Below are 27,867 nucleotides of genomic sequence, written 5' to 3'. Positions count from 1 at the left end.
TTCCTTTATAGCAACATAAAGGACTAAGGCAGGTAATATTGATGTCTTAACAATGTTAAATCTTCTTCCCCATAAACATGGGCTGTCTTCCCATTTGTCTAGGTGTCCCACAATTTTTTCACTAAAAAATTAGAGTCTAAAAAAACTCTAATTTTTTCTTAGAGTTTTCAGGGTACAAGTCTTTCAATTCCTTGGTTAGGTTTATTCCTAGATATTTCATCCTTTTTTTTTTTTTTTTTTTTTTTTTGAGGCAGGGTCTCACTCTGTCACCCAGGCTGCTGAAGTGCAGTGGCATGATCTCAGCTCACTGCAACCTCTACCTTCCAGGCCCAAGTGATCCTCCCACCTCGGCCTCCCAAGTAGCTGGGGCCACAGGCGCGTACCATCATACCCGGCTAACTTTTGCATTTTTTGTAGAGACGTGGTCTCACCATGTTGCCCAGGCTGGTCTTGAACTCTTGGGCTCAAGCGATCCACCCACCTTAGCTTCCCAAAGTGTTGTGACTCCAGGCCTATTTAATTCTTTTAGATGCTAATGTGAATAGGATTGCTTTGTTAGTTTTCATTTCAGACTATTTGTTTCTGATATATAGAAACACTGCTGATTTTTGTGTGCTGACTTTGTATCTTGCAACTTTGCTGATTTTATTAGCTTTAGTAATTTCCTGGTGGATTCTTTGGGATTTTCTATATGTAGGATCATGTTATCTGTAAATACAGTTTTACATCTTCCTTTCAAATACAATGTTGTTTTTTTCTTGTCACCTAGCTCTTGCTAGAACTTTCAGTACAACATTGAACAGTAGCGGAGAGCACAGGCATCCTCGTGTTGTTCCTGATCTTAGCGAGAAAACTTTCAGTCTTTCACCACTGACCATGATGTTAGCTATGGGTTTCTCGTAAGCACTTTTTATCATGTTGAGGTATTTTCCCTCTGTTAGCTTTCTGAGAGTTTTGAATCATGAAAGGGTATTGAATTTTGTCAAATGCCTTTTCTGTGTCAATTGAGATGATCATGTGTTTTTTTTTCTTTAGTTCTATTAATATCATGTATTACATTTATTGATTTTATGTCAAATCACTCTTGCATTACTAAGAAGATCCTACCTGGCCATGGTAAATAATCCTTTTACTATGCTGTTGGATTCGGTTTGCTAATATATTCTTGAGGACTTTTGTGTCTATATTAAAAAGGGATTTTGACCTGTAATTTTCTTGTGTTATCTTTATCCGGTTGCGGCATCAGGGTAATGCTGGCTTTGTAGGATGAATAAGAAAATGTTCCTTTGCTCACGCCTATAATCCCAGCACTTTGGGAGTGCGAGGTGGGTGGATATGAGGTCAGGAGTTCAAGATCAGCCTGGTCAACATGGGGAAACTCCATCTCTACTGAAAATACAACCATTAGCTGGGCGTGGTGGCAGGTGCCTGTAGTCCCAGCTACCCGGGAGGCTGAAGCATGAGAACTGCTTGAATTCAGGAGGCAGAGGCTGCAGTAAGCCAAGATTGTGCCACTGCACTCCAGCCTGGGAGACAGAGTGAGACTCCATCTCCAAAAAAAAAAAAAAAAAAAAATCCTTCATCTTCAATTTTTTTGGAAGAATTTGAAAAGGACTGGTGTTAATTCATTTTTCTTTTTTATTTTTTTGAGACAGGGTCTTGTTCTGTCACCCAGGCTGGAGTGCAGTGGCATGGTCATGGCTCACTGCAGCTTCAGTCTCCTAGGCTCAAGCAATCCTCCCACCTCAGCCTCCCAAATAGCGAAGACTACAGGCACGTACCACCATGCCTTGCTAATTTTTTGGATTTTTAGTAGAGACCTGGTCTCACCATATTACCCAGGCTGCGTGTTAATTTTTTGTTTTGTTTTTCTTTTTCTTTTTCATTTTTTAATTTTTTGACAGACTCTCACTGTGTTGCCCCAGGCTGAAGTGTAGTGGCACGATCTCGGCTCACTGTAACCTCCGCTTCCCGGGCTCAAGTGATTTTCCTGCCTCAGCCTCCTGAGCAGCTGGGACAACAGGTACCCATCACCATGCCCAGCTCATTTTTGTATTTTTAGTAGAGAAGGGGTTTCACCATATTGGCCAAGCTGGTCTCGAACTCCTGACCTTGTGATCCACCTGCCTCGGCCTCACAAAGTGCTAGGATTACAGGCATGAGCCACTGCGCCTGGCCTAATTCTTTAAATATGTGGTAGAACTCACTGGTGAAACCATTTGATTTAGCACTCTTCTGTGTTGGAAAGATTTTGGTTACTAATTCAATCTATTTGCTTGTTATAGGTCAGTTGAGATTTTCTATTTCTTCTTGAATCAGTTTAAGTAGGTTTTAAGGAATTTGCAAATTTCTTCTGGATTACCTAATTTGTTGACAAATTTTTTTTAAGACGAAGTCTCGCTCTGTCACCCAAGCTGGAATACAGAGGCAAGATCTCAGCTCACTGCAACCTCCACCTCCTGGGTTCAAGCAATTCTCCTGCTTCAGCACACCACCCCCCCACCCACCCCCATCTCCACTTCCCCCAAGGAGCTGGGATTACAGGCATGAGCCCCCACGCCTGGCTAGTTTTTTTGGTATTTTTAGTAGAGGCCAGGTTTCACCATGTTGGCCAAGCTGGTGTCGAACTCCTGACCTCAGGCAATCTGCCTGCCTCAGTCTCCCAAAGTGCTGGGATTACAGGCGTGAGCCACCATGCCCAGCCCACAGTATTCTCTTATCTTTTTTATCTCTGTGAGGTCAACCAGTAGTAATGTCCCCAGTTTTGTTTTGTTTTGTTTTTTTCCTGATTTTAGTTATTTGCATCTTCTCTTTTTCTTTGTCAGTCTAAAGTTTCGTCAGTTTTGTTGATCTTTTCAAAGAACCAACTTTTAGTTTCCTTGATTTTCTCTATTATTTTGGGTTTAGTTTGCTCTTCTTTTTCTAGTTCCTTAAAGTATAAAGCTAGGTGGCCGATTTCTGATCTTTTTTCTTTTTTAAATGTAGGCATTTACAGCTATAAACTTCCCTGTCTCTATATGGAATCGGTAGTTTCATTCATGTAGTTATTTATTGACTGCAAAGTATGTCAGGTACTGAGAAGTTCTTTACATTAAAGAACTTATTGTCTAAAGAAAACATAGAGAAACAAATAATCCACGTAAAACGTTGAGCACAGTGCCTGGAACCATTTATTGAAAGCATATAAAAGTGGTAGCTATCATTAAATAAATTCTCCACAATGAATAAATATACCTTACTGGCATACTTACCACAGGGAGCCAGAAGGAAGCAAAGAGGTAGATCAAAATGACGACTAACAAATAGAAATTTGAAAACAGTTTTCAAAAGATGGAACAATGAGAGAGAAAGGAAAGCAGAGATAAAGAATTCCTCAATTGGAAGGAAAGAACAAAGATAAAATTAGTATCGAATACTTAGATTAGTAAAAGAAATGCAGATAACATCAAAGCTCTAACTATAATTACAGCACATGAATCTATATTACTATCAATAAGCCTAGGACTTACTAGCAACATTCAGTAGACTAGGAGCAAATATGATAGAAAGAAAGCTGGATTTATTCAGACTGGGATTTGACAAGATTTAAACAAACAAAAAAAAAGTCCAGAAGTAATAATCAAGAATTCAATCAAAATATATAAGACACACAGAAAGAAAAAAATAAAATTCAGAAGATAATGTAATAAATAGAACCAGACTTACAGATAACTCAGTTCTAGCATAATCACAAATGAACTTTAAAATAACCATGATTAATATGTTGAAGGATCTAATGTAAAAGATGAACATTCATGAAGAGATGGAGAATTTCAGCAGGAAAAAAAGAAAACTTTTTTTTTTTTGAGATGGAGTCTCGCTCTGTTGCCCAGGTTGGAGTACAGTGGCCCCATCCCAGCTCACTGCAATTTCCGCCTCCTGGGTTCAAGCGATTCTCCTGCCTCCGCCTCCTGAGTAGTTGGGATTACAGGTGAACGCCACCACATCCGGCCAAGAAAACTCTTTTTTTTTTTGAGATGGAGTCTTGCTCTGTCGCCCGGCTGGAGTGCAGTGGCGCCATCTCGGCTCACTGCAACCTCCGCCTCCCAGGTTTACACCATTCTCCTGCCTCACCCACCCAAGTAGCTGGGACTACAGGCGCCCACCACCACGTTCGGCTAATTTTTTGTATTTTTAGTAGAGATGGGGTTTCACTGTGTTAGCCAGGATGCTCTTGATCTGCTGACCTCGTGATCTGCCTGCCTCGGCCTCCCAAAGTGCTGGGATTACAGGCATGAGCCACTGTGACCGGCCAAGAAAACGATTTTTAAACATTCAAATGGAGCCGGGCACAGTGACTCACACTTGTAATTGCAGCATTTTCGGAGGCCAACGCTGGGGGATCACCTGAGGTCAGAAGTTCAAGGCTAGCCTGGCCAACATGGTGAAACCCTGTCTCTAATAAAATACAAAAATTAGCCGGGTGTGGTGGCGGGCACCTGTAATCCCAGCTACTCAGGAGGCTGAGGCAGAAGAATCGCTTGAACCCAGGAGGTGGAGGTTGCAGTGAGCTGAGCTACACTCCAGCCTGGGCAACATGAGTGAAACTCCATCTCAATAAATAAATAAATAAATAAATAAATAGGCCGGGCGCGGTGGCTCAAGCCTGTAATCCCAGCACTTTGGGAGGCCGAGACGGGCGGATCACGAGGTCAGGAGATCGAGACCGTCCTGGCTAACACGGTGAAACCCCGTCTCTATTAAAAAAAAATACAAAAAACTAGCCGGGCGAGGTGGCGGGCGCCTGTAGTCCCAGCTACTCGGGAGGCTGAGGCAGGAGAATGGCATAAACCCGGGAGGCGGAGCTTGCAGTGAGCTGAGATCCGGCCACTGCACTCCAGCCTGGGCGACAGAGCGAGACTCCGTCTCAAAAAATAAATAAATAAATAAATAAATAAATAAATAGTCAAATAGTAATGCAAAATATACAAAACACAGTATCAGAATGAATAGTTCTTTGATGGACTTATTAGCACACTAGACACAGCTAAGGAAAGAATCAGGAAACCTGAATATAAGTCAATCAAAATTATACAAAGTGAAACACAATTTAAAAGGAGTAGGAGGCCAAGCACAGTGGCTCACGCCTGTAATCCCAGCACTTTGGGAGGCCGAGGCAGGCAGATCTCTTGAGGTCAGGAATTCGAGACTAACTTGGCCAACATGGTGAAACCCTGTCTCTACTAAAAATACAAAAAAATTAGCTGGGCGTGGTGGCATGTGCCTGTAATCCCAGCTACTCGGGAGGCTGAGGCAGGAGAATCGTTTGAACCCAGGAGGCAGGGGTTGCAGTGAGCCAAGATCGCTCCATTGCACTCCAGCCTGGGCAACAAAAAAAATAAATAAAAATAAAAATAAATAAAGGGAGTAGGAGAAAAAACACATCAGAGCATCCACCAGCTATGGGTATTATCAAATGGTCTAACATACATGTAATTTGAAACCCAGAAGAAGAAAAAACAAAGAAAACAGGGGAAAAAAATTTATGATAAGTCAAAAATTATTCTAACAATTAAAAAAGCCATAAATCTGAAACCATCAGAGAACCACAGCAGGATAAATACTTGATACATGTGTGTATGTGTTTGTGTGTGGGTAGATTAATAATAGGCAAATAAATATCTATTATGAACCTACTAAAGAAATCTCCCAGATTCTCAATGGCATTTAGAAAGTTTTTAATAGATATACATGAAGGATTTAATGTGCTAAACCATCTACTCAAACTATATGTGTGTATGCACATGTGCACATATATGTATGTGTACATACATGTACACGTAACTGTCTAAAGAAAAATAATAACAAAGTATAGCACAAAGAATGGGGGACTGGGTGTGGTGACTCATAATTGTAATCTCGATACTTTGGAAGGCTAAGGCAGGAGAATTGTTTGAGCCCAGGAGTTCGAGACCAGCCTGAATTACACAGCAAGATCTTGTTGCAACAATTTTTTTTTTAAATTAGCCAGCTATTGTGGTGCACACTCATGGTCCCAGATACTTGAGGCTAAGGTGGGAGGACTGCTTAAGTTCAGAAGTTTGAGACTGCAGTAACCTGAGATTTTGCCACTGCACTCCATCCTGGGTGAAAGATCGAGTCTCTGTCTCTAATTAAAAAAAAAAAAAAAAAGAAATGGGGAGAAATAATGAAAGTTAAATGTTGTAAGGTTCTTATACTATACATGAAGTGGGATAAGATTATTTGAAAGTAGACTGTGATAAGTTAAAATGTATAAAGCTGGTCCTCAACTTAAAAGACGGTTTCACTTACGGTTTTTCAGGTTTATGATGGTACGAAAACAATATGCATTCAGTAGAAACCATAGTTCAAGTACCATACAATCATTCTGTTCTTCGGTTTCAGTATTCAATAAATTACACAAGAGATTCAACATTTTATTATAAAATAGGCTTTGTGTTAGATTTTGCCCAACTATAGGTTAGTATAAGTGTTCTGGGTACATTTAAGGTAAGCTAGGCTGAGCCATGCTGTTTGGTAGTTAGGTATATTAAATGTATTTTCAACTTATGATATTTTCAAGCTATGAAGGGTTTTTCAGGATGTAACCACATCATGATTCAAGGAACAGCTGAATTATACAGGCATATCTCAGAGATATTGCTGGTTCAATTCTAGACCACCACAGTATAGCAAATATTGCAAAAAAGCAAGTCACATGAATATTTTGGTTTCCCAGTAAATATAAAAGTTATATTTACATTATACTGTATTCTACCAAGTGTGCAATAGCATTATGACTAAAAAAAAGTACATACCTTAATTTTAAAATACTTTATTGAGAAAATTATGTCACCAAAATGGCAGAGTAGAAGCAATCTGGCTTCACTCTCTCACAGAAAGCCAAAAACAAATATCTAGCACAAAGCTTATCATCAGCAATATCCCAGAACTCAAATCTGAAGCTGATACTATCTGTGAGCCACAGAGAACTGAAAAACTCCAAGCAAACAGTAAGAGAAATAGCCTTCTCTATGCATGATGCCCCTTCTGCAATCTGCCAGGCCCTGTGCATGAAAAATTCCTCCCCGGCTGGGCGCAATGGCTCAAGCCTGTAATCCCAGCACTTTGGGAGGCCGAGACGGGCGGATCACGAGGTCAGGAGATGGAGACCATCCTGGCTAACACGGTGAAACCCCGTCTCTACTAAAAAATACAAAAAAAAAAAAAAAAGAAAAAAGAAAAAAGAAAAATTCCTCCCAGACTCAGCTTCTTCATTGGAAAAAGTTAGATCGTGGAGGACAGCCAGCTTTCCCACCATCTTGGGCTCCCTTGCAGGAAAACTGCTCCTGCCTCAACCCATGAGAAGCATAATATCATGAGGGCCAGCAGGGAGAAAAAACCATGAAGGCAGCTATAGAAAAAGAGGGGAAACAGGAACAGAAACCCTAGCCCTGAAATTCTCCCCTTTATTTCAGCCAACAGAGATGCCATATCGGAGTGGCTGTTCAGCAGGACCACACTGTAGGAGGCATGATCCATGAGTTTTCTGGGTACAAACCCTTTGCCAGCCTTACCACACAGTTGGGGTAATCCCCTTTGCCACCCCCACCATCTGACAGGCAGTGCTCCAATGTTTGTGAGAGCCAAGGCAAACTTGGGCTTAAGGCGCCATCTAGTGCCCAAAAGGAGGCAGTGATCTACAACAGTATTAAGGGAACTCAGGCAACTGCAAAGAATCTCTAAGCAAATATAACTTAGAAAGACCAAAAGAAGAAAGACAGCAAAGACTGGAATAAATAATAAGTCCTTTAAAGCAAAGCCATAGATGTACATCCACAAGAAACAACAGCAAACACGGAACTATGACCTCCCCAAATGCACAGTCAGGGACCAACCTAAACAAGAAAGCAGTATGTGAGGTCTCAGATCAAGAACAAAATAAGAGTTCTACAGACACTCAGCAAAATCCAAGATAACACAGAGAAGCAATTCAGAAATTTGTCAGAGAAATGTAACACAAAGAGATTGAAATTAAAAAAAAAAAAATTCCTGGAACTCAGAAATAGGTTTTCTGAAAAATGGATTACAGGCTCTCACATTGCAAGAAACAATCAGTGAGCTCAAATACAGGCTATTGGAAAATACAGTCAGAGGAGAAAAAAAAAAGAAATGAAGAATACCTGCAAGATATAAAGAATAATCTCAAAAGAACAAATGTAAGAGCCACTGGCATTTAATGAGTAACTGTTAAGAACAAGGAGTAGTAAGCTTATTAAAAGAAATAACAGAAAATGTTCCAAATCTAAAGAAAGATATAAATATCTAGGTACAGAAGGTCAGAAAACACCAAATATATTTGTATTAGTCCATTTTCACTCTGCTATAAAGAATACCTGAAGCTGGGTAATTTATGAGGGAAAGTGGTTTAATTCACTCACAGTTCCACATGGCTGGGGAGGCTTCAGGAAACTTACAATCACGGTGGGAGGGGAAGCGGGCACGTCTTACATTGCGGCAGGTAAGAAAGAGTATGTGTGAAGGAGGAACCGTCAAACACTTACAAAACCATCAGATCTTGTGAGAACTCACTCACTATCATAAGAACAGTATGGGATAATTGCCCCCATGATCCAATCACCTCCTATCAGGTCCCTCCCTTGACACATGGGGATTATGGGAATTACAATTCGAGATAAGACTTGGGTGGGAACACAGAGTCAAACCATATCAATATTCAATCCAAATAAGAGGATCCCAAGGCAAATAATAATCAAACCTGAAAATGTCAAGGACAAAGAGAAGATCCTTAAAAACAGCAAGAGAAAAAAAATAAAAGAACATATAAAAGAGCTCTGATTTTTTTTGGCAAGAGACTTTTCAGCAGAAACCTAACAGGCCATGAGGGAGTCAAATGACACATTCAAAGTGCTACAGGATAAAAGGAAACAAAAAAACCTGCCAACCAACTATGCTGTACCCAGCAAAGTTTTCCTTCAAACGGGAAGGAGATATAAAGTCTTTCCTAGACAAAAGCTGAGGGAATTCATCACTACTAGACCCATCTTTCAAGAAATGCTAAAGGGAGTTTCTTTGATTTGAAAGAAAACAAAGTTTGATGTGCAAAACCAAAAATGTTTGAAGGTATAAAACTCACTGGTAAAAGTAGACAAATTCAGAATGCTCTAATGCAGTAATTGTTACATCTAATCCATTCATATCTCTAGTATGAAGACTAAAAGACAAATCTACTGAAAATATTAACAGCAACCTATTAAGATAAATAGACGTAAATTAAGACAACAAAATGTCAAAATGTGGGAGGATGGAGTTAAAGTGTAGAATTTTTTAGTTTTTCCCTTGATTCTTTTCTTTGTGATCAAAGTTGTCATATGTTTAAAATAACTTATAGCTACAGCTTTGGTGAGCCTCATGGTAACCACAAAGCAAAGACTTATAATAGATACACTAAAAATAAAAAGCAGTGAATTAAAACACACTCCCAGAGAAAAACCACTTAATCACAAAGGCAGTAAGAAGGAAGTAAGGGAGGAGTTACAAAACAACCAGAAACTAAGTAATGAAATACTGCATTGTAAGTCCTTATCTATCAATAATAACACTGAATGTAAATGAACTAAATTCTTCAATTAAAAGATATAAGCAAGGCTGAGTGAATTTTTTAAAACTTTTAAAACTTTTAAAAACAAGATCCAACTATATATTGCCTACAAGAAACTCACATCGCCTATAAAGACACACATAGTCTGAAAGTGAACAATGGAAAAACATAGTCCACGCAAATGGAAGCAAAAAAAAAAAAAAAAAAGTAGCCATACTTACATCAAACAAAATAGACCAAGTCAAAGTCTGTAAAAAAAGGACAAAGAAGGTCACTGTATGATGACAAAGAAAGGGGTGAATTCAGCAAGAGGCTGTAACAATTATAAATATATGCACCCAATTCTGGAGCACACAGATATATTAAGTAAACATTAATACATCTAGAGGAGAGATAGACTATAATACAAATAATAGCAGGGGGCTTCAACATTCATCTCTCAATAATGGACAGAACATCCAGACAGAAAATCAACAAAGATACAATGAAGTTAAACTACACCTAGACCAACTGGACCTAATGACATTTACAGAACATTTCACCTACTACTGCAGAATACACATTCTTCTCATTAGCACACGGAACATTCTCCAGGATAAAACATATGTTAGGCTATAAAACATGTCTCAACAAATTTTAAAAAGTCAAAATCATATCAAGTATCTTCTCTGACTGCAACAGAATAAAAATAGAAATCAATAACATGAAGAATTTTGGAAACTACACAAATGTGGAAATTAAACATCCTCCTCCTGAAAGATCAATAGATTAATATAGAAATTAAGAAGAAAACTTCAAAATGTCTTCAAACAAATGAAAATGGAAACATAACTTTCCAAATCCTATGAGATTGAGCATAGCAGTACTAAGAGAGAAGCTTATAGCAATAAATGCCTACATCAAAAAAGTAGGTTTCAAATAAGCAACCTAACGATGTACTTAAAAGAACTAGAAAAGAATAAATCAAACCCTAAATTAGTAGAAAGAAATAATAAAGATCAAAGCAGAAATAAATAAAATTGAGACTAAAACAAGTACAAAAAAATCAATGAAATGAAAAGTTGGTTTTTTGAAAAGATAAACAGAATCAACAAACCTTCAGCTAGATGTATTAGGCTGTTCTCACATTACTACAAAGAAATACCCGGCCGGGCGTGGTGGCTCATGCCTGTAATCCCAGCACTTTGGGAGACCAAGGTGGGCAGATCGCCTGAGGTCCGGAGTTCAAGACCAGCCTGACCAACATGAAGAAACCTCGTCTCTACTAAAAATACAAAAATTACCCGGGCGTGTGGTGCATGCCTGTAATCCCAGCTACTCAGGAGGCTGAGGCAGGAGAACCGCTTGAACCCAGGAGGTGGAGGTTGCAGTGAGCTGAGATTGTGCCACTGCACTTGAGCCTGGGCAACAAGAGCGAAATTCTGCCTCAAAAAAAAAAAAAAAAAAAAAAAAGGAAGAAGAAAAGAAAAGAAAAAAGAAATATCCGAGACTGGGTAAATTATAGAAGAAAGAGGTTTAATTGGCTCATGGTTCTGTAGGCAGTACAGCATGATGCTGGCTCAGCTTCTAGGGAGGCCTTAGGAAAACTTACAATCATGGTGGAAGGCAGGGGGAGCAGCACTTCACATAGCTGGAGCAGGAGGAAGAGAGAGAGTGGAGGTGCCACATACTTTTAAACAACCAGATCTCACAACTCACTATCATAATGACAACTCCAAGGCAGATGGTGTTAAACCATGAAAAACTGCCCCAATGATCCAATCACCTCCCACCAGGCCCCACCTCCAATACTGGGGATTACAACTGAACACGAGATTTCAGTGGGGAAACAGATCCAAACCATATAATTCCACCCTGGCCCCTGCCAAATCTCATGTCCTTCTCACATTGCAAAATCTAGTCATGCCTTCCCAACAATCCTCCAAAGTCTTAACTCATTCTAGCATTAACTCAAAAGTCCAAAGTCTCATTTGAGACAAGGCTAGTCCCTACCACCTATGAGTCTGTAAAATCAAAAACAAGGTAGTTACTTCCAAGATACAGTGGAGGTATAGGCCTTGGGTAAATACACAAAAGGAAGAAATAGCCCAAAAGAAAGGGGCTACAGGCTGCATGCAAGTCCAAAGCCCAGAAGGGCAGTCACTAAATCTTAAAGTTCCAAAATAATCTCCTTTGACTCCATATGTCATATCCAGGATATGCTGGTGCAAGGGGTAGGCTCACAAAGCCTTGGGCAGCTCCATGCCTATGGCTTTCCAGGGTTTAGCCCACATGGCTGCTCTTAAGGGCTGGCATTGAGTGTCTGTGGCTTTTTGAGGCTGAGGGTGCAGGCTGCTACTGGATCTACTATTCTGGGGTCTGGAGGAAGGTGGCCCTCTTCTCAAAGCGTCACTAGGCAGTGCCCCAGTGGGGAGTCTGTATGAAGGATCCAACCCCACATTTCCTCTCTGCACTGTCCTTGTAGAGGATCTCCATGAGGGCTCTGCCCCTACAGCAGGCTTTAGTCTAGACATCCAGGATTTTCCATACATCCTCTGAAGTATAGGCAGAGGCTCCCAAGCCTCAACCCTTGCATTCTATGCACCACCTGCAGGCTTAACACCACATGGAAGCTGCCAAAGTTTATGGTTTGCACCCTCTGAAGCAGCAGCCCCAAGCTGTACCTGGACCCCTTTTAGCCATGCTATAGCTGGAGCAGCTGGAATGCAGGGAGCAGTTCCCTGAGGTTGCGCAGGGCCCCATTCTGTCCTCTTAGGCCTCTGGTCCTGTGGCAGGAGGGCTCTAAAATGCCTTCAAGGTCTTTTTCTCATTGTCTTAGACATGAGCACTTGGCCTTTCCTCTAAGATCTGGAATAAGGCAAGGTTGTCCACTTTACCACTTTAATTGAACATAGTAGTGTAAGTCCTAGCAAGAGCAATTAGGCAAGAGAAAGAGCATCCACACTGGAAAGGAACAAGTCAAATTATTCTTGCCTGCAGATGATACGATATTATATTTAGAAAACTCTAAAGACTCCACCAAAAATTTGGATCAATTCCGTAAAGTTGCACAATACAAAATCAATATACAAAAATCAGTAGCATTTATATATGCCAACAGCAAACAAACTGAAAAAGAAATCAAGACAGCTACAAATATATATAAAGTAGGTATAAGTGTAACCAAAGTGAAAGATCTCTACAAAGAAAACTAAAAAACACAGATGAAAGAAATTTAAGAGGTCACACGAAAAAAAGGGAATGATATCTCATGCTCATGGATTGGAAAAATCAACACTGTTAAAATGTCAAAACTACGCAGTAACTTCTACAGATTTTATTCCATCCTTATCAAAATACCTAAAACATTCTTCACAAAAATAGAAAAAAAAACAATCCTAAAATTTATATAGAACCATAAAAGGCCCTGAAAAATCAAAGTAATTCTGGGCAAAAAGAATAAAGCTGGAGGCATCACACTACCCAACTTCAAAATATAATACAAAGCCATAGTAACAAAGGTAGCATGGTACTGGTGTAAAAGCAGACACACTGACCAATGGAACAGAAAAGAAAATTTAGAAAAAAATCTACACATTATCAGTCAATTCATTTTTGGCAAAGGTACCAAGAACATACATCGAGGAAAGGACAGTCACTTCAATAAATGGTGCTAAGAAAACTAGATAAACATATGCAAAAGTATGAAGCTAGACCTCTATCTCTACCATATACAAAAAGCCAATCAAAATGGACTAAAGACTTAAACTAGGACCCAAATCTATGAAATTACTAGAAGAAAATGTTGGGAAAACATTCCAGGCCATTGGTCTAGGCAAAGATGTTTTGTGTAAGACGCTAAAAGCACAAGCAACAAAAGCAACAATAGACTAATGAGATTATATCAAGCAAAAAAGTTTCTGCATAGCAAATGAAGGAATCAACAAAGTGAAGAGACAACCTACAGAATGGGAGAAAATATTTGCAAACTATCCATCCAAAAAAGAAAGGACTAATAACTAGAATATACAAGGAACTCAAACAACTCAGTAGCAAAACAAACAAACAAAACACAAATAATCCCATTTTAAAACTGACAAAAGATCTAATACACATTTCTCCAAAGAAGACATCAACTGGACAACAGGTATATTTTTAAATGCTCAACATTATTAATTATCAAGAAGATGAAAATCAAAACTACAATGATAAAGCATCTCACCCCAGTTAAAATGGCTTTTATCAAGAAAACAAAAATTAATGGATGTTGCAAGGATGCAGAGAAAGAAGAATGCTTCACACACCATTGGTGGGAATGTAAATTAGTACAGGCACTACAGAAAACAGAATAGAAGTTCCTCAAAAAATACTAACAACAGAACTACCATATGATCCAGCAATCTCACTGCTGGGTATATATTCAAAATAGAGGAAATCAGTATATCGAAAAGACAGCTGCACTTCCATGTTTATTGCAGCACTATTCACTACAGCCAAGATATGTAATCAACCTAAGTGTCTATCAATGGATTAACGAAGAAAATTATATATATGGGTATTTATATACATGTATGTATATGTGTGTATATATGTGTAAATATATGCACATACATACACATATGCACATACATAAACATACACACATATACAATGGAATACTATTCAGCCATAACAAAGAATTCTGTCATTTGCAGCAACATGGATAGAACTGGAGGTCATTATGTTATATGAAATAAGCCAGGCACAGAAAGATAAGTACCACATGTTCTCACTAATTGTGGGTGATAAAAAAAGTAGCTCTCATAGAGATGGAGAGTTGATTAGTGCTTACTAGGGACTAGAATGGGTAGGGGGAAGAGGGGTGAAAAGCAGTTGGTTAACAGGTACGAAAATACAGTTAGTACCAGAAATAAGATATAGTGTTTTATAGTACAGTAGAGTAACCATACTTAAAAACAACATATTGTAGAGTACAAAATAGCTAGAAGATTGGTACGCAAAAAGATCTTTAAAAGAAAAGGAAAAAAATAGAACAGAATAAAGAAAAATGTTTGAGGTGATTGATACCCCCATTACCCTGATTTGATCATTACACATTGTATGCATGTATCAAAATATCACATGCACCCCCAAAATATGTACAACTACTATGTATCAATTTTTTTAAAACTGTATTGCTAAAAATGCTAATGGTCATATGAGCCTTCAGCAAGTCATACTCTTTTTGCTGGTGGAGGGTTTTGCCTCGATGCTGATGGCTGCTGACTGATCAGAGTGGTGGTTGCTGATGGTTGGAGTGGCTGTGGGAATTTCTTAAAATAAGACAACAATGAAGTTTGCTACATTGATTGACTCTTCTGTTCCCAAAAGATTTCTCTGTAGTACGGATGCTGTCCTAATAGCATTTTACCCACAGTAGAACTCCTTTCAAAATTGGAGTCAGTGCTCTCAAACCCTGCCACTGCTTTATATAATATTCTAAATCTGTTGTTGTCATTTCAACAATGTTCAAAGAATCTTCACCAGTAGATTCCATCTCAAGAAACCACTCTCTGCTCTCATCCATAAGAAGCAATTCCTCATCCCTTCAAATTTTATCATGAGATTCAGCAATTCAGTCACATCTTCAGGCTCTACTTCTAATTCTACTTCTCTTGCTATTTCCACCACATCTGTAGTTTAATCCTCCACTGAAGTCTGAGTCTCTCAAAGTCATCCATGAGGGTAGGAATCAACTTCTTCCAAAATCCTGTTAATGTGACATTTTGACCTCCTCCTATGTGTATGAATCACCAATGTTCTTAATGGCATGTAGAATGGTGAATACTCTCCAGAATGTTTTCAATTTACTTTGGTCAGGTCCATCAGAGGAAAGACTAGCTGCAGCAGCTATAGCCTTATGGATAGACTATATATGAATATTCTAAAAAATAAGACTAGAAAGTTAAAATGACTCCTTGGGATCCATGAACTGCAGAATAAATGTGTTAGCAGGTATGAAAAAACATTAATCTCCTTGTGTATATTCATCAGAGTTCTTGGGTGATGAGGTACACTGTCAATGAGCAGTAATATTTTGAAAGGAATCTTTTTTTCTGAATAGTAGGTCTTAACAGTAGGCTTAAAATATTTAGTAACCCACACTGTAAGTAGATGTGCTGCCACGTAGACTTTGTTTTTCTATTTATAGAGCATAAGCAGATGAGTAGATTTAGCATAATTCAAAAGAGCCCTGGCATTGCCTTCAACTTGAAGTCACCACCTGCATTAGCCCCTAACAAGAGAGTCAGCCCTGTCTCTTGAAGCTCTGAAGCCAAACATCGACTGCTCCTTCCTAACTATGAAAGTCCTAGATGGCTTATTCTCCCAATAGAAGGCTGTTTTGTCTACATTGAAAATCTATTGTTTAAGGTAGCCACACTTTTTTTTTTCAGATCTAGACCGGCAGAAATGTAGCCACTTTTATTGATTATCTTAGCTAAATCTTCCTTAAAACTCGCTGCACCTTCCTCATCAGCACTTGCTCCTTCACCTTGCACTTTTATATTATGGAGACAGCTTCTTAAACCTCATTAACCAACTTCTGCTAGCTTCCAACTTTTCTTCTGCACCTCCCTCGCCTCTTCATAGAATTGAAGAGAGTCAGGGCTTTGCTCTGGATTATACTTTGGCTTAAGGGAATATTGGGGGTGGTCTGATCTTTTACTCAGACCACTCAAACTCTCTCGCTATCATCAATAAAACTGTTTCACTTTCTTATCATTTGTATATTCACTGGAGTAGCACTTTTAATTTCCCTCCAAAATTCTGCCTTCATATTTTGGCTGTTTGACACAAGACATCTAGCTTTCAGCCTATCTTGGGGCTTTCAACATGCCTTCCTCATTAATGATGGCATTTCTAATTTTGAAGAATTTTGACTCTTAATTTCACTTGAACACTTAGAGGCCGCTGTAGGGTTATTAGTTGGTCTAATTTCAACATTGTTGTCTCTCAGGGTACAGGGACGCCCAAGAAGAAGGGGGGAGATGGAGAAATGGCCAGTCAGTGGAGCAGCCAGAAAACATACAACATTTATTGATTAAGTTTACCGTCTTATCTTGGCGGGGTTCATGGTGTGCCAAAACAATTACAATAGTTAACATCAAAGATCACTAACCGGCCGGGCGCGGTGGCTCAAGCCTGTAATCCCAGCACTTTGGGAGGCCGAGACGGGCGGATCACGAGGTCAGGAGATCGAGACCATCCTGGCTAACGCTGAAACCCCGTCTCTACTAAAAAATACAAAAAACTAGCCGGGCGAGGTGGCGGGCGCCTGTAGTCCCAGCTACTCGGGAGGCTGAGGCAGGAGAATGGCGTAAACCCGGGAGGCGGAGCTTGCAGTGAGCTGAGATCCAGTCACTGCACTCCAGCCTGGGCGACAGAGCGAGACTCTGTCTCAAAAAAAAAAAAAAAAAAAAAAAAAACAAAGATCACTAACCACAGATCACCATAAAATACAAAATAGTAGCTGGGCATGGTGGCTCATGCCTGTAATCCCAGCACTTTGGAAGGGCGAGGTAGGAGAATTGCTTGAGTCTAGGAGTTCAAGACCAGCCCAGACAGCAGAGTGAGACCCCATCTCTATAAAAAATAATTAGCTGGACATGGTGGCATGCAACTATAGTTCCAGCTACTCAGAAGGCTGAAATGGGAGGATCACTTGAGTCTGGGAGGTTATGGCTGCAGTGAGTCATGATTGTGCCACAGAATTCCAGCCTGTGCAACACAGTGAGACTCTGTCTCAAAAAAAAAAAAAAAGGCCAGGCGCAGTGGCTCACACCTGTAATCCCAACACTTTAGGAGGCCGAGGCGGGCAGATCACAAGATCAGGAGATCGAGACCATCCTGGCTAACATGGTGAAACCCCATCTCTACTAAAAAAACACACACACACACAAAAATTAGCCGGGCATGGTGGCGGGCACCTGTAGTCCCAGCTACTCAGGAGGATGAGGCAGGAAAATGACATGAACCCTGAAGGCAGAGCTTGCAGTGAGCCAAGATCACACCACTGCACTCCAGCCTGGGTGACAGAGCAAGACTCTGTCTCAAAAAAAAAAAAAAAAAAAAAAAAGATATAATAATAATAATAATAAAGTTTGAAATATTGCAAGAATTACCAAAAGGTGACACAGAGACATGAAGACATGAAGTGAGCACATCTGTTGGATAAAGGGCGTTGATAAACTTGCTCAGCACAGGGTTGTGACAAACCTTCAATTTGTGAAAAACACAGTATCTATGAAGCACAGCAAAACAAGGTATACCTGTAAATTCTAAAGGATCAGTAAAAAATAAAAAGAGATATAACTAGTAAGCCAATAGTAGAGATAAAATAGGATCATTATAAAAACTCAATCCAAAAGAAAGCAAACAAAGAAAAAAAAGAATGAAGAATAGATGAGGCAGCTGGGTACAGTGGCTCATGCCTAAAATCCCAGCACTTTGGGAGGCCAAGACAGGTGGATCACCTGAGGTCAGAAGTTCGAGACCAGCCTGGCCAACATGGTGAAATCCCATCTCTACTAAAAATACAAAAATTAGCTGGGCGTGGTGGCAGGCACCTGTAATCCCAGCTACTCAGGAGGTTGAGGAAGGAGAATCACCTGAACCTGGGAGCTGGAGGTTGAAGTGAGCCAAGATCGTGCCATTGCACTCCAGACTGGGCAACAGAGTGAGACTCAGTCTCAAAAAAAAAAAAAAAGAGAAAAAAAAAAAGAATAGACGAGACAAAGAAATGATAGATTTAAATCCAACCACATCAGTAACTACACTCAATGTGGACGGTCTAAACATACTGATTAACACGTTATCAGACTGGGTTATAAAAAGCAAAGAAAGACCCAAATATATGCCGCCTACGTGAAACCCACTTTAAAACAAAGAGATTGCTTAAAAGTAAAAAGGCAGAAAAAGATACACTGGCAAACACTCATCTAAAGAAAGCTGGCAAATATCAGACAAGGCTGACTTCAAAACAAGACATTACCAAGGTTAAAAAGAAACATTACTGGTGAGTATGCAAAATGATAGGGCCACTTTGGAAAACAGGTTGGCAGCTTCTTACAAAACTAAATATATTCTTATCATACAATCCAGCAATCATGCTCCTTAGTATTTATCCAAGGGATTTTAAAATATGTCCACACTAAAACCTTTATATAGATGTTTATAGCAGCTTTATTCATAATTCCCAAAACTTGGAAGCAACAAAGACAAGATGTCCTTCATTAGGTAAATTAAACATTTTTCACTGTTGTTGATCTCTAAATATACTGCTCCAATAAAAAGAAATACTCTGGGGAAAAAAACTGAAAAGTCACTTATAACCCCAGAATAACTATTAGTATACCACAGGTGTGCAGAAGAACATATGCACTTTTTATCTTTTAGAGACAATATATCTAGTAAGAACAATGTAAAATAATCAAATGTGTATCACTAAATAGACAGATTTCAAGGTTTTGAGAGCATGATAAACTCCCTAGCATTTCTTTTCATGAAACTAACTAATCCTTTTCTAGTAACCAGTCAAAAACATATTTTCCCAAAGTTTTCAAGTGGAAAAACTATCCATTAATTATTCTGAAAATATTTAGTATAAACACAAAATGGTGTTTAAGAAACACAGGCTGGGTGAGGTGGCTCATGCCTATAATCTCACTACTTTAGCTGGGCGTGGTGGCTCATGCCTGTAATCCTAGCACTTTGGGAGCCTGAGGCAGGCAGATCACCAGGTCAGGAGATCAAGACCATCCTGGCTAACATGGTGAAACCCCGTCTCTACTAAAAATACAAAAAATTAGCCGGGCGTGGTGGCACACGCCTGTAGTCCCAGCTACTTGGGAGGCTGAGGCAGGAGAATTGCTTGAACCCAGGGGGCGGAGCTTGCAGTGAGCCAAGATTGTGCCACTGCACTCCAGCCTGGGTGACAGAGCGAGACTTTGTCTCAAAAAATAAAAAATAAAAAAATCCCAGCACTTTAGAGGCTGAGGTAGGAGGATTGCTTGAGGCCACCTAGGCAACAGGGCAAGATTCTGTCTCTATTTTTATTTAAAAGAAAGAATCACAAAGCAATGAGCAATAAATCATCTCTGCAACCCCTCTGAAGGACAAAACATACCACAGTGCTTTGCATATCACTGGCACTCTAAAAGATTTGCTCTAGTCTTCTTTTTTTTTTAAATTAATTTTCTTCTTTCTTATAAAAAAAAATTCCTGCTAAAAATCAGCTAATCTAAATGATTTCCCAAAAATGGGGTAAAAAAGCAAAATAATAATGCTTTGTTTCCATATTATTTATATAGTTTGAGTAGTGTGTTTAGCACATTAATGCCCTCAATAAATATCTACTAAGAACCTATCAAATGCCACTAAGACTCTGGGATTTTTCCAAAGATAATAACTTTCATAGACCTACATAGTTTATAAATCTAAGAGTTCACATTTGTGAAAAATAATTTAAATGGGAAAAAAAACTGTCTTACTGGATTATTTCCTTAACATACTTGTAAAACTTATCTCTTCTTTGGCTTCTTTGTACCATTTTCATTGTTCTCTAATTTGCTAACATATTAATTTTTAAATACTTTGAAATATCTAATTAGTAACTGTTTTCACAAAACTTCAAATCAAGAACAAAAAAGTAATGTTTGAGAAATATAGTACCTGACAGAGGATGTTCTTGGTCCATGGTCTCTGGAATCCATTACCCAACCAACATGACACTCTAGAGGGGGATTTGTGCTATGCCTTGTTTTTCTCTTTCTTGGACTCTAAAGAAAATAAAGTCAAGCATTGCAATTAGTTTCAATAGTGTGAACTTCACAAGTAAATTAAAACCCTCTGACTATAAATGAACTCAAACATTTTCATACTGTAGATAACACATTGTGAAATCATATGAAGTCACAAAACTCAAAAATCTCACACACAAGTTACAAAACTTAATAAGGTCCTTTGGTAGGTTTGTGACACAAGGATCAAACGAAGTGCACCTTAGTGTGATTCTTCATTATACTTTCTGTTCGTCTTTAATTACACTATCCAATTGTAAAAAAGGTTTTTGTTTGTTTGTTTACTTTTAAATGGGGTCTTACTCTGTTGCCAAGGCTGGAGTGCAGTGGTATGATCATGGCTCACTGCAGCCCTGACCCCTACAGGCTCAAACAATCCTCCCACCTCAGCCTCCCAAGTAGCTCGGACTACAGGCACATGCCACCATGCGCAGCTAATTTTTGTATTTTTTTAGAGATGGGGTCCCACGGCATTGCCCAGGCTAGTCTCCAACTCCTGGGCACAAGCGATCCACCTGCCTTGGTCTCCCAAAGTGTTGGATTACAGGCATGAACCACCATGCCCAATCAAAAAATTTCTTAACCCGAGAAACTATCACTATAGTAAAGTACGATTTTTAAGTGAAATATTACAAGTTATAACACACACTTTTTAATGTGATGTTATAGAAATGACAACATCTCATTCTGTAATGTTAAAGGATACAAAATGCAAGCCTTATATTCCTGGTTGTTTTGTATACCTTTACATCAATGGCTTTTGGTTCTTTAACAACAGGATAAAATCTTGGTGTTTTGTTAGGATCTTGTAACCTAGGTGTTCGAGGTGTTTTGGGTGTTCTTGTAGGATGAATTCTAGGAGATTCTGGAACTGCTGTAGGCAACGAACAAACCATTGCTGCCGAAGTTACTTCTGAAACATCAAATAGCTTCTGAGCTAATTCATCAGTCAAATCTGCAAAATAAAAAACTCTTAAATTATTTAGATGCTAGGAAAATATTTTACTTTGAGAATAAGGATAATTATGGAATTCTCTAAGCTCAAAGGATTTTTCACTGAAAACATTTCAAATATATAAAGACAAAAATAACAAATACTTTTTTGACCATTATCTAGCTTTATAAAATTTTTATTTTTCTATATCTGTTTATGACTTTTTCTTTTAAAGAAAGGGTGAAGCTTCCTATGTAACCTCCCCTAATCCCATTTCCCTCCTGCTTTCCTTTCTCAGAGATAACTAGCCTCTTAAATTTGGAATTTTGATCTATTATTACATATATGTAATATTATTTTGCATAATTAACTTTATATATGTAACATAATACTATATCACTTTGTAAACGTTTCTCATGTTTTATTTACATAACTCTAATTTGTTCATTTTCAGTGCTGAATAGTATGTTGTGTATAAATATATCACAATTTATCCATTCTCCTGCAGAGAGACATTTATATTATTTCAAAGTATTTTGTTTAATCAACAATGCTGTGATCAACATTGTTGAATATGTTTCTGTACAAGTATGAGCATTTCTCTAGGGTTTATATCTGAGTGGAAATACTGAGTCAAAAGAGATGTGCATCTGGCCGGGCGCGGTGGCTCACGCCTGTAATTCCAGCACTTTGGGAGGCCAAGGCGGGGGGATCGTGAGGTCAGGAAATCGAGACCGTCCTGGCTAACACGGTGAAACCCCGTTTCTACTAAAAATACGAAAAAATTAGCCGGGCGTGGTGGCGGGCGCCTGTAGTCCCAGCTACTTGGGAGGCTGAGGCAGGAGAATGGCGTGAACTGGGGAGGCAGAGCTTGCAGTGAGCTGAGATGGTGCCACTGCACTCCAGCCTGGGCAACAGGACACCCTCTCAAAAAAAAAAAGAGAGAGATGTGCATCTTCTGATTTAATGACCACTGACTGCCAAACTACTTTCTATAATGATTTCACCAACTTACACTCTCACCAGCAGCATGTGAGAATTCCAACAATTCAACATCCTGGTGAAGACTGTGTTTTGTTTAAACTCTTAACTATTCTTCCATCTCATGGGATTTAAATATTTGCATTTCCTTAGTTGTTGCTAGTGAAATTGTGCATGTTTTCATATATCTAGTTACCCTTCAGACTTCCTCTTTTGTGAGCCTGCTATTCAAACCCTTCGACTATTTTTTTTTTTTTTTTCTGTTATTTTACTTACTGATTTGCTCATGAAAATCTTATGGTAAGATACCAAATAAGCCAGCAGATAAATCAAGTAATAGCAACAAAAAAAATAGTCTCTATTTCTGTGTGGTTTTTCTTCAGACTTATCTACTTCTTTTGATTCATATAACAACTTTTTGTTTTTTCACTCAACAAATATTGTTAAGTGCCTGCTATCTGCCAAGCACTATTCTAGGCACGAGTTTGTAAAGTCAAAAGTGAACTTACACATTTGCCATTTCCTCTCCCAATCCATTTTCCTCACTGTTACCAGAATGATTATTCTGAGGAGAAAATTAGATCATTTCATATTTCTGTTTAACATTCTTCAGTGTTTCCCATTTGCCTCTAGAATAAGCCTAGGCTCTTTACCCTGGCATATGAGATTTTGCTGATTTTGCCTCATCTGTTGTCATTTTCCACTTTGATCTTGGTGACACAAATAGCACGAAACTGTCAGTCCTGATCCTTGTTCTGTATCTTTTCATATGCTTTTTCTTCTGTCTGAAAGTCCCTTTCCTGAATCTTTTGTATACCCAATGCAACAGTTATCATAGCCTTCCTTTAATACCCAGCACAGATGTTACCTTTCTTGGAAATGTGAAGCATTCCTTGAACACCTTTGTGCTGTGTCTGTATTTTCTCCATTTATTGTTTCATTTATTAAATTAAAATTTATTTTCTTACATATCATCCCATAGATGCCAAAAGTAAGTCTCACTGCTTCCCAGAAAGCAACTACCACAATTGCATCGAATGCTAGTGCCTACCATACATAATGTCTGGGAAAAAATATATCCTCATCAAAGGAATGCTAAACTTAACTGAATTGTGTTAATACTGTTTTCCTTATACCAAAAATATATACAATCTGGCCAGGTGCAGTGGCTCCCATCTGTAATCCCAGCACTTTGGGAGGCCAAGCCAGGTAGATCACCTGAGGTCAGGAGTTTGAGACCAGCCTGTCCAACATGGTGAAATCCCATCTCTACTAAAAATACAAAAATTAGCCAGGCATGGTAGCAGGCGCCTGTAATCCCAGCTACTCAGGAGGCTGAGGCAGGAGAATTGCTTGAACCCGGCAGGTGGAGGTTGCAGTGAGCTGAGATCACGCCATTGCACTCCAGCCTGGGGAACAAGAGCGAGACTTCATCTCAAAAAAAAAAAAAAAAAAACATATATATATATACACACACACACACATATATATATAGAGAGAGAGAGAGAGATACAATCCTAGAGATAAAAACATGAACATATACTGAAAAATGTGTTAAATCCAGTACCTTTGTGAAAGACATTTTCAAAGATCTAGGAGCAGTAACAACCCAGAAACAGTAAGCTTCCTATCACCTAGATTATGGTCTATAAATTCCATTTCCCACTAATTAGTTCTCCTCAAAGAAATAACATCTGGAGTACAGAATGTATAATCTGAGCCTGGGAAATCTTGAGCAATAAAGTAGCAAAAAAGCAATAAAGTAGTTTTTAAAATACTAGCATAAATCAAAGGACACAGGAGTAAATCTTAGAGGTTCACCAGTCAAAAATAAAACAATTTGACCACTAAAAACAATGACCAAAATGGATTAAACACATCGAATAAATAAGCTCCATCACATTTAGAGTTTCCTAGGGCACCAACTCATTATTTTGAAAACCAATAAACTGAATAAAAAGAAAGAAGCAAGCATTTATCCTTCCTTGTCTGTAAAAGTTGAATTTCAGGGTAACCAAAGAGTTGATGAAAGAAGATTTTTCATATGAAAATTTTACGTAAGGATTGCAGAAGAAATGACGGAATCAGAAGATAACCATTTTGCAATTCTACTGACATAGAGGAAATCTAGGGAATATTCATCAATAGCTGCTAAAACCATTTAGTAAAAGATTGGAGGGAAACTTGTTAATGAAAGGATCAGGCTGACAACACCTGAGTCAAATCATGAATCACAGCATCAGTAAAAGTGGGAGTGACAGACATACTATGATGTTATAGGAAATAGACAAGTCTTCCTAAGAAATATTCTTGCTACTAGGAAAAAAACAATGCCAAAACTTGAATATACTCAATCTTCTATACCTAAATCCTTTGTACTTATACTTCATTAGTAATACATGGGATAAAGAATACACTAAATGAGGCCGGGCGCGGTGGCTCAAGCCTGTAATCCCAGCACTTTGGGAGGCCAAGACGGGCGAATCACGAGGTCAGGAGATCGAGACCATCCTGGCTAACACGGTGAAACCCCGTCTCTACTAAAAATACAAAAACTAGCTGGGCGAGGTGGCGGGCGCCTGTAGTCCCAGCTACTCGGGAGGCTGAGGCAGGAGAATGGCGTAAACCCGGGAGGCGGAGCTTGCAGTGAGCTGAGATCTGGCCACCGCACTCCAGTCCGGGCGACAGAGCGAGACTCCGCCTCAAAAAAAAAAAAAAAAAAAAAAAAAAAAAAAAAAAGAATACACTAAATGATATGAAGAAGATACAGTCAGGTAAATGTAGATCATAAGAAATCCTACCAGGTTCTTCAACAAATTAACCAGTTTCTTCAACAAATCATTGTCATGGAAAAACAAGGGAAGAGAAATAATTAGAGATTAAGATTGATTTAATGGTGTTATCAGTCAATTGCAATGTTTGCATCTTGTTTCGTCCTAGTTCAATCAAACAATTTGAAAAATATATTTCAGACAATTAGGGACAACTAAACATATACTGCATAGTAGATTATATTAAAAATTATTGCTAATTTTGTTAGGTGAAATAACGGTGCTGTAAAAATTTACATACATACTTGTTTTGTAAGTCCTAGTCAGTTTGCAATATATAGTGAAGTATTTCCAGAAGAAATGATATGATTTTGAGATTCAATATGGAATACCAGAAAGAGATTGGGAGGCAAGGTACAGATTAAAAAAGAATGTCAACCTATTAACAATTGTTGAAATTAGGTGAGATGGATACATGAGGATTTCGTTAAACAATTCCCCCGGCCGGGCGTGGTGGCTCAAGCCTGTAATCCCAGCACTTTGGGAGGCCGAGACGGGCAGATCACGAGGTCAGGAGATCGAGACCATCCTGGCTAACACAGTGAAACCCCGTCTCTACTAAAAATACAAAAACTAGCCGGGCGAGGTGGCGGGCGCCTGTAGTCCCAGCTACTCGGGAGGTTGAGGCGGGAGAATGGCGCAAACCCGGGAGGCGGAGCTTGCAGTGAGCTGAGATCGGGCCACTGCACTCCAGACCGGGCGACAGAGCGAGACTCCGCCTCAAAAGAAAAAAAAAAAAAAAAAAAAAACAATTCTCCCTATTGTTATCTGTATCGGAACATTTCCAACATCAAAAGCTAAGTTTTATTTGTTTTATACTTATTTTATTCCAGGTGCTCAGGGTGAATTTTGCCCACCAATAAGAGTAGATATATTAATTTTGTAAGATTAACATCTATAGAGTACGTTGGTTATCTCAAAAGAAACATTTTACAAAATTTTTACAGACTATCATATACCAATTTATAATATTTTGACATAAAATTATCAAATATTAGTTCATTATAAGAACATAAAATATTCATAGTAAATATTAAAATATTATTGGAAATATATTAGGAAACAAGAACATATTAACATTTTTTGTCAACTACAAGCATAGCATAATATACGAATATCATCTATATATTATAACTTCCTTTTAATCAAAAGCATAGGCCATCTCTTGTACATGAATAGTCATAATAGCATTTTTCATAATAGCCAAAACTAGAAACAATCCAAATATCCATAAAATGTTGAATGGACAAAAAAATGTAGTATGCTCATTCTATGAAATAATACTTAGCAATAAAAGAAAGGTACTGATACATGCCATGACATAGATGAATCTCAAAAATATTATGTTAAGTGAAAGATTCCAAGTATATAACTATGTATCATATGATTCCATTTATATAAAATTTCTGAAAAGTGCAAAACCATAGTGAAAGAAAGATAACTAGTTGCCTCAGGCTGAAGGTGAATGTTGGGATTGATTGCAAATGTGCACGAGGAACTCTTTAGTATGATGGAATTGCTCTAAAACTGGATTGTGGTGCTGGTATACAATTTTATACATTTACTGAAATTCAAATGATACACTTAAAAAGGGTTAAAGCAGTAATTTTCAAGGTATGGTCCCAAATAGAACTATTGGCATGACCTGGGAACTTGTTAGAAATGTATATTCTCATATCCCACCTACCTTACTGATTCAGAAAGTTGATACAGAGTCCTTTAATCTGTTTCAACGAGCTTCCCAGGTGAACCTTACACATGCTAAATGTAAAAACCACTGAACTTAGGGGTGTGCTAACTATTCTACTATCTAAGGTTTTCCAAATTTTATCACTACCAAATCAGATCATTGCACAGCTTCATACCTGAACCATATGAGCCTTGTCTACAGTCTCCACTGCCTTTATAAAAATAAAACTCAGTATTATGCTGTTAGTGTTTAGTGAAGGTCAAAAATTAAAAATGCTACATGAGAACTGGCACTTAAGGTTTTTTATAAATAAAAATGCCTCTAAAGCAGAACTCAGCAAACTTTTCCTACAAATGTCAGATAGCAAATATTTTTTGCTTTTTAAGACGTAAGGTCTCTGTTGAAACAGCTCAGCTCTGCCTTTGTAGCATAAAAACAGCAAGAGGCCATATATAAATGACCAGCGTTATCACATTGGCCCATAGCAGGCTAGTTTCAGTCAATAGGCCATAATTTGCTGGCCACTGAACTATAGCAGTCAGATAGATATGAATCCAAATCCTGGATTTATACTTTGCTAGCAAAAAAAAAAAAAAAAAAATCATAACTATATTTTGTGTATTCAATAAAGTACAGAAAAACACAAGCATATTAAAAATATATATAGGCAGTATAAAAGAGGATCCAATCAAGCTTCTAGATGAGAAAAGGACGACAGCTGAGATTTCAAAACATACACATACACACGCACGCACGCACACACACACACTGGATGGGATTAAAAATAGACTCTGTGGAAGAAAAGGCTAATAAACTTGAAGAGAGGAATAAAAGTTACTTAAAACAAAAACAGAGTAAAAGGACTGAAAAACAACAACAACAAAACAGAGCATTAATGAAGTATGGGACAACTTCAAGTGCCCTAATATAAATTATACATGTAATTGGAGTCTTGAGAGAAAGAGAAAAAAGAACAGGAAAACATTATTAAC

General features: G+C 38.5%; 1 protein-coding gene across 8 annotated transcripts in view; it reads right to left on the bottom strand.

Moving 5' to 3' along the window:
• LARP1B (La ribonucleoprotein 1B) overlaps positions 1-27,867 on the bottom strand; it is a 154,559-nt gene that overhangs the window by 17,103 nt on the left and 109,589 nt on the right. For 7 of the 8 annotated variants that reach the window (XM_010378504.2, XM_030918018.1, XM_010378502.2 and 4 more), the window contains 2 exons: positions 21,183-21,394; positions 20,312-20,418 (listed from right to left, as the gene is read on the bottom strand). In XM_010378504.2, coding sequence (XP_010376806.1) covers positions 20,312-20,418; positions 21,183-21,394 — 319 coding nt within the window. Of the gene's footprint in view, positions 1-20,311; positions 20,419-21,182; positions 21,395-22,899; positions 22,920-27,867 lie in introns of those variants that run through there. The other variant, XM_030918035.1, reaches the window with a different exon arrangement.

This window comes from Rhinopithecus roxellana, chromosome 2 (assembly GCF_007565055.1).
Source record: "Rhinopithecus roxellana isolate Shanxi Qingling chromosome 2, ASM756505v1, whole genome shotgun sequence".
Taxonomy (NCBI): domain Eukaryota; kingdom Metazoa; phylum Chordata; class Mammalia; order Primates; family Cercopithecidae; genus Rhinopithecus; species Rhinopithecus roxellana.
The sequence above is the reverse complement of the archived record's forward strand: the minus strand, read 5'-3'. Positions and strand labels throughout refer to the sequence as shown.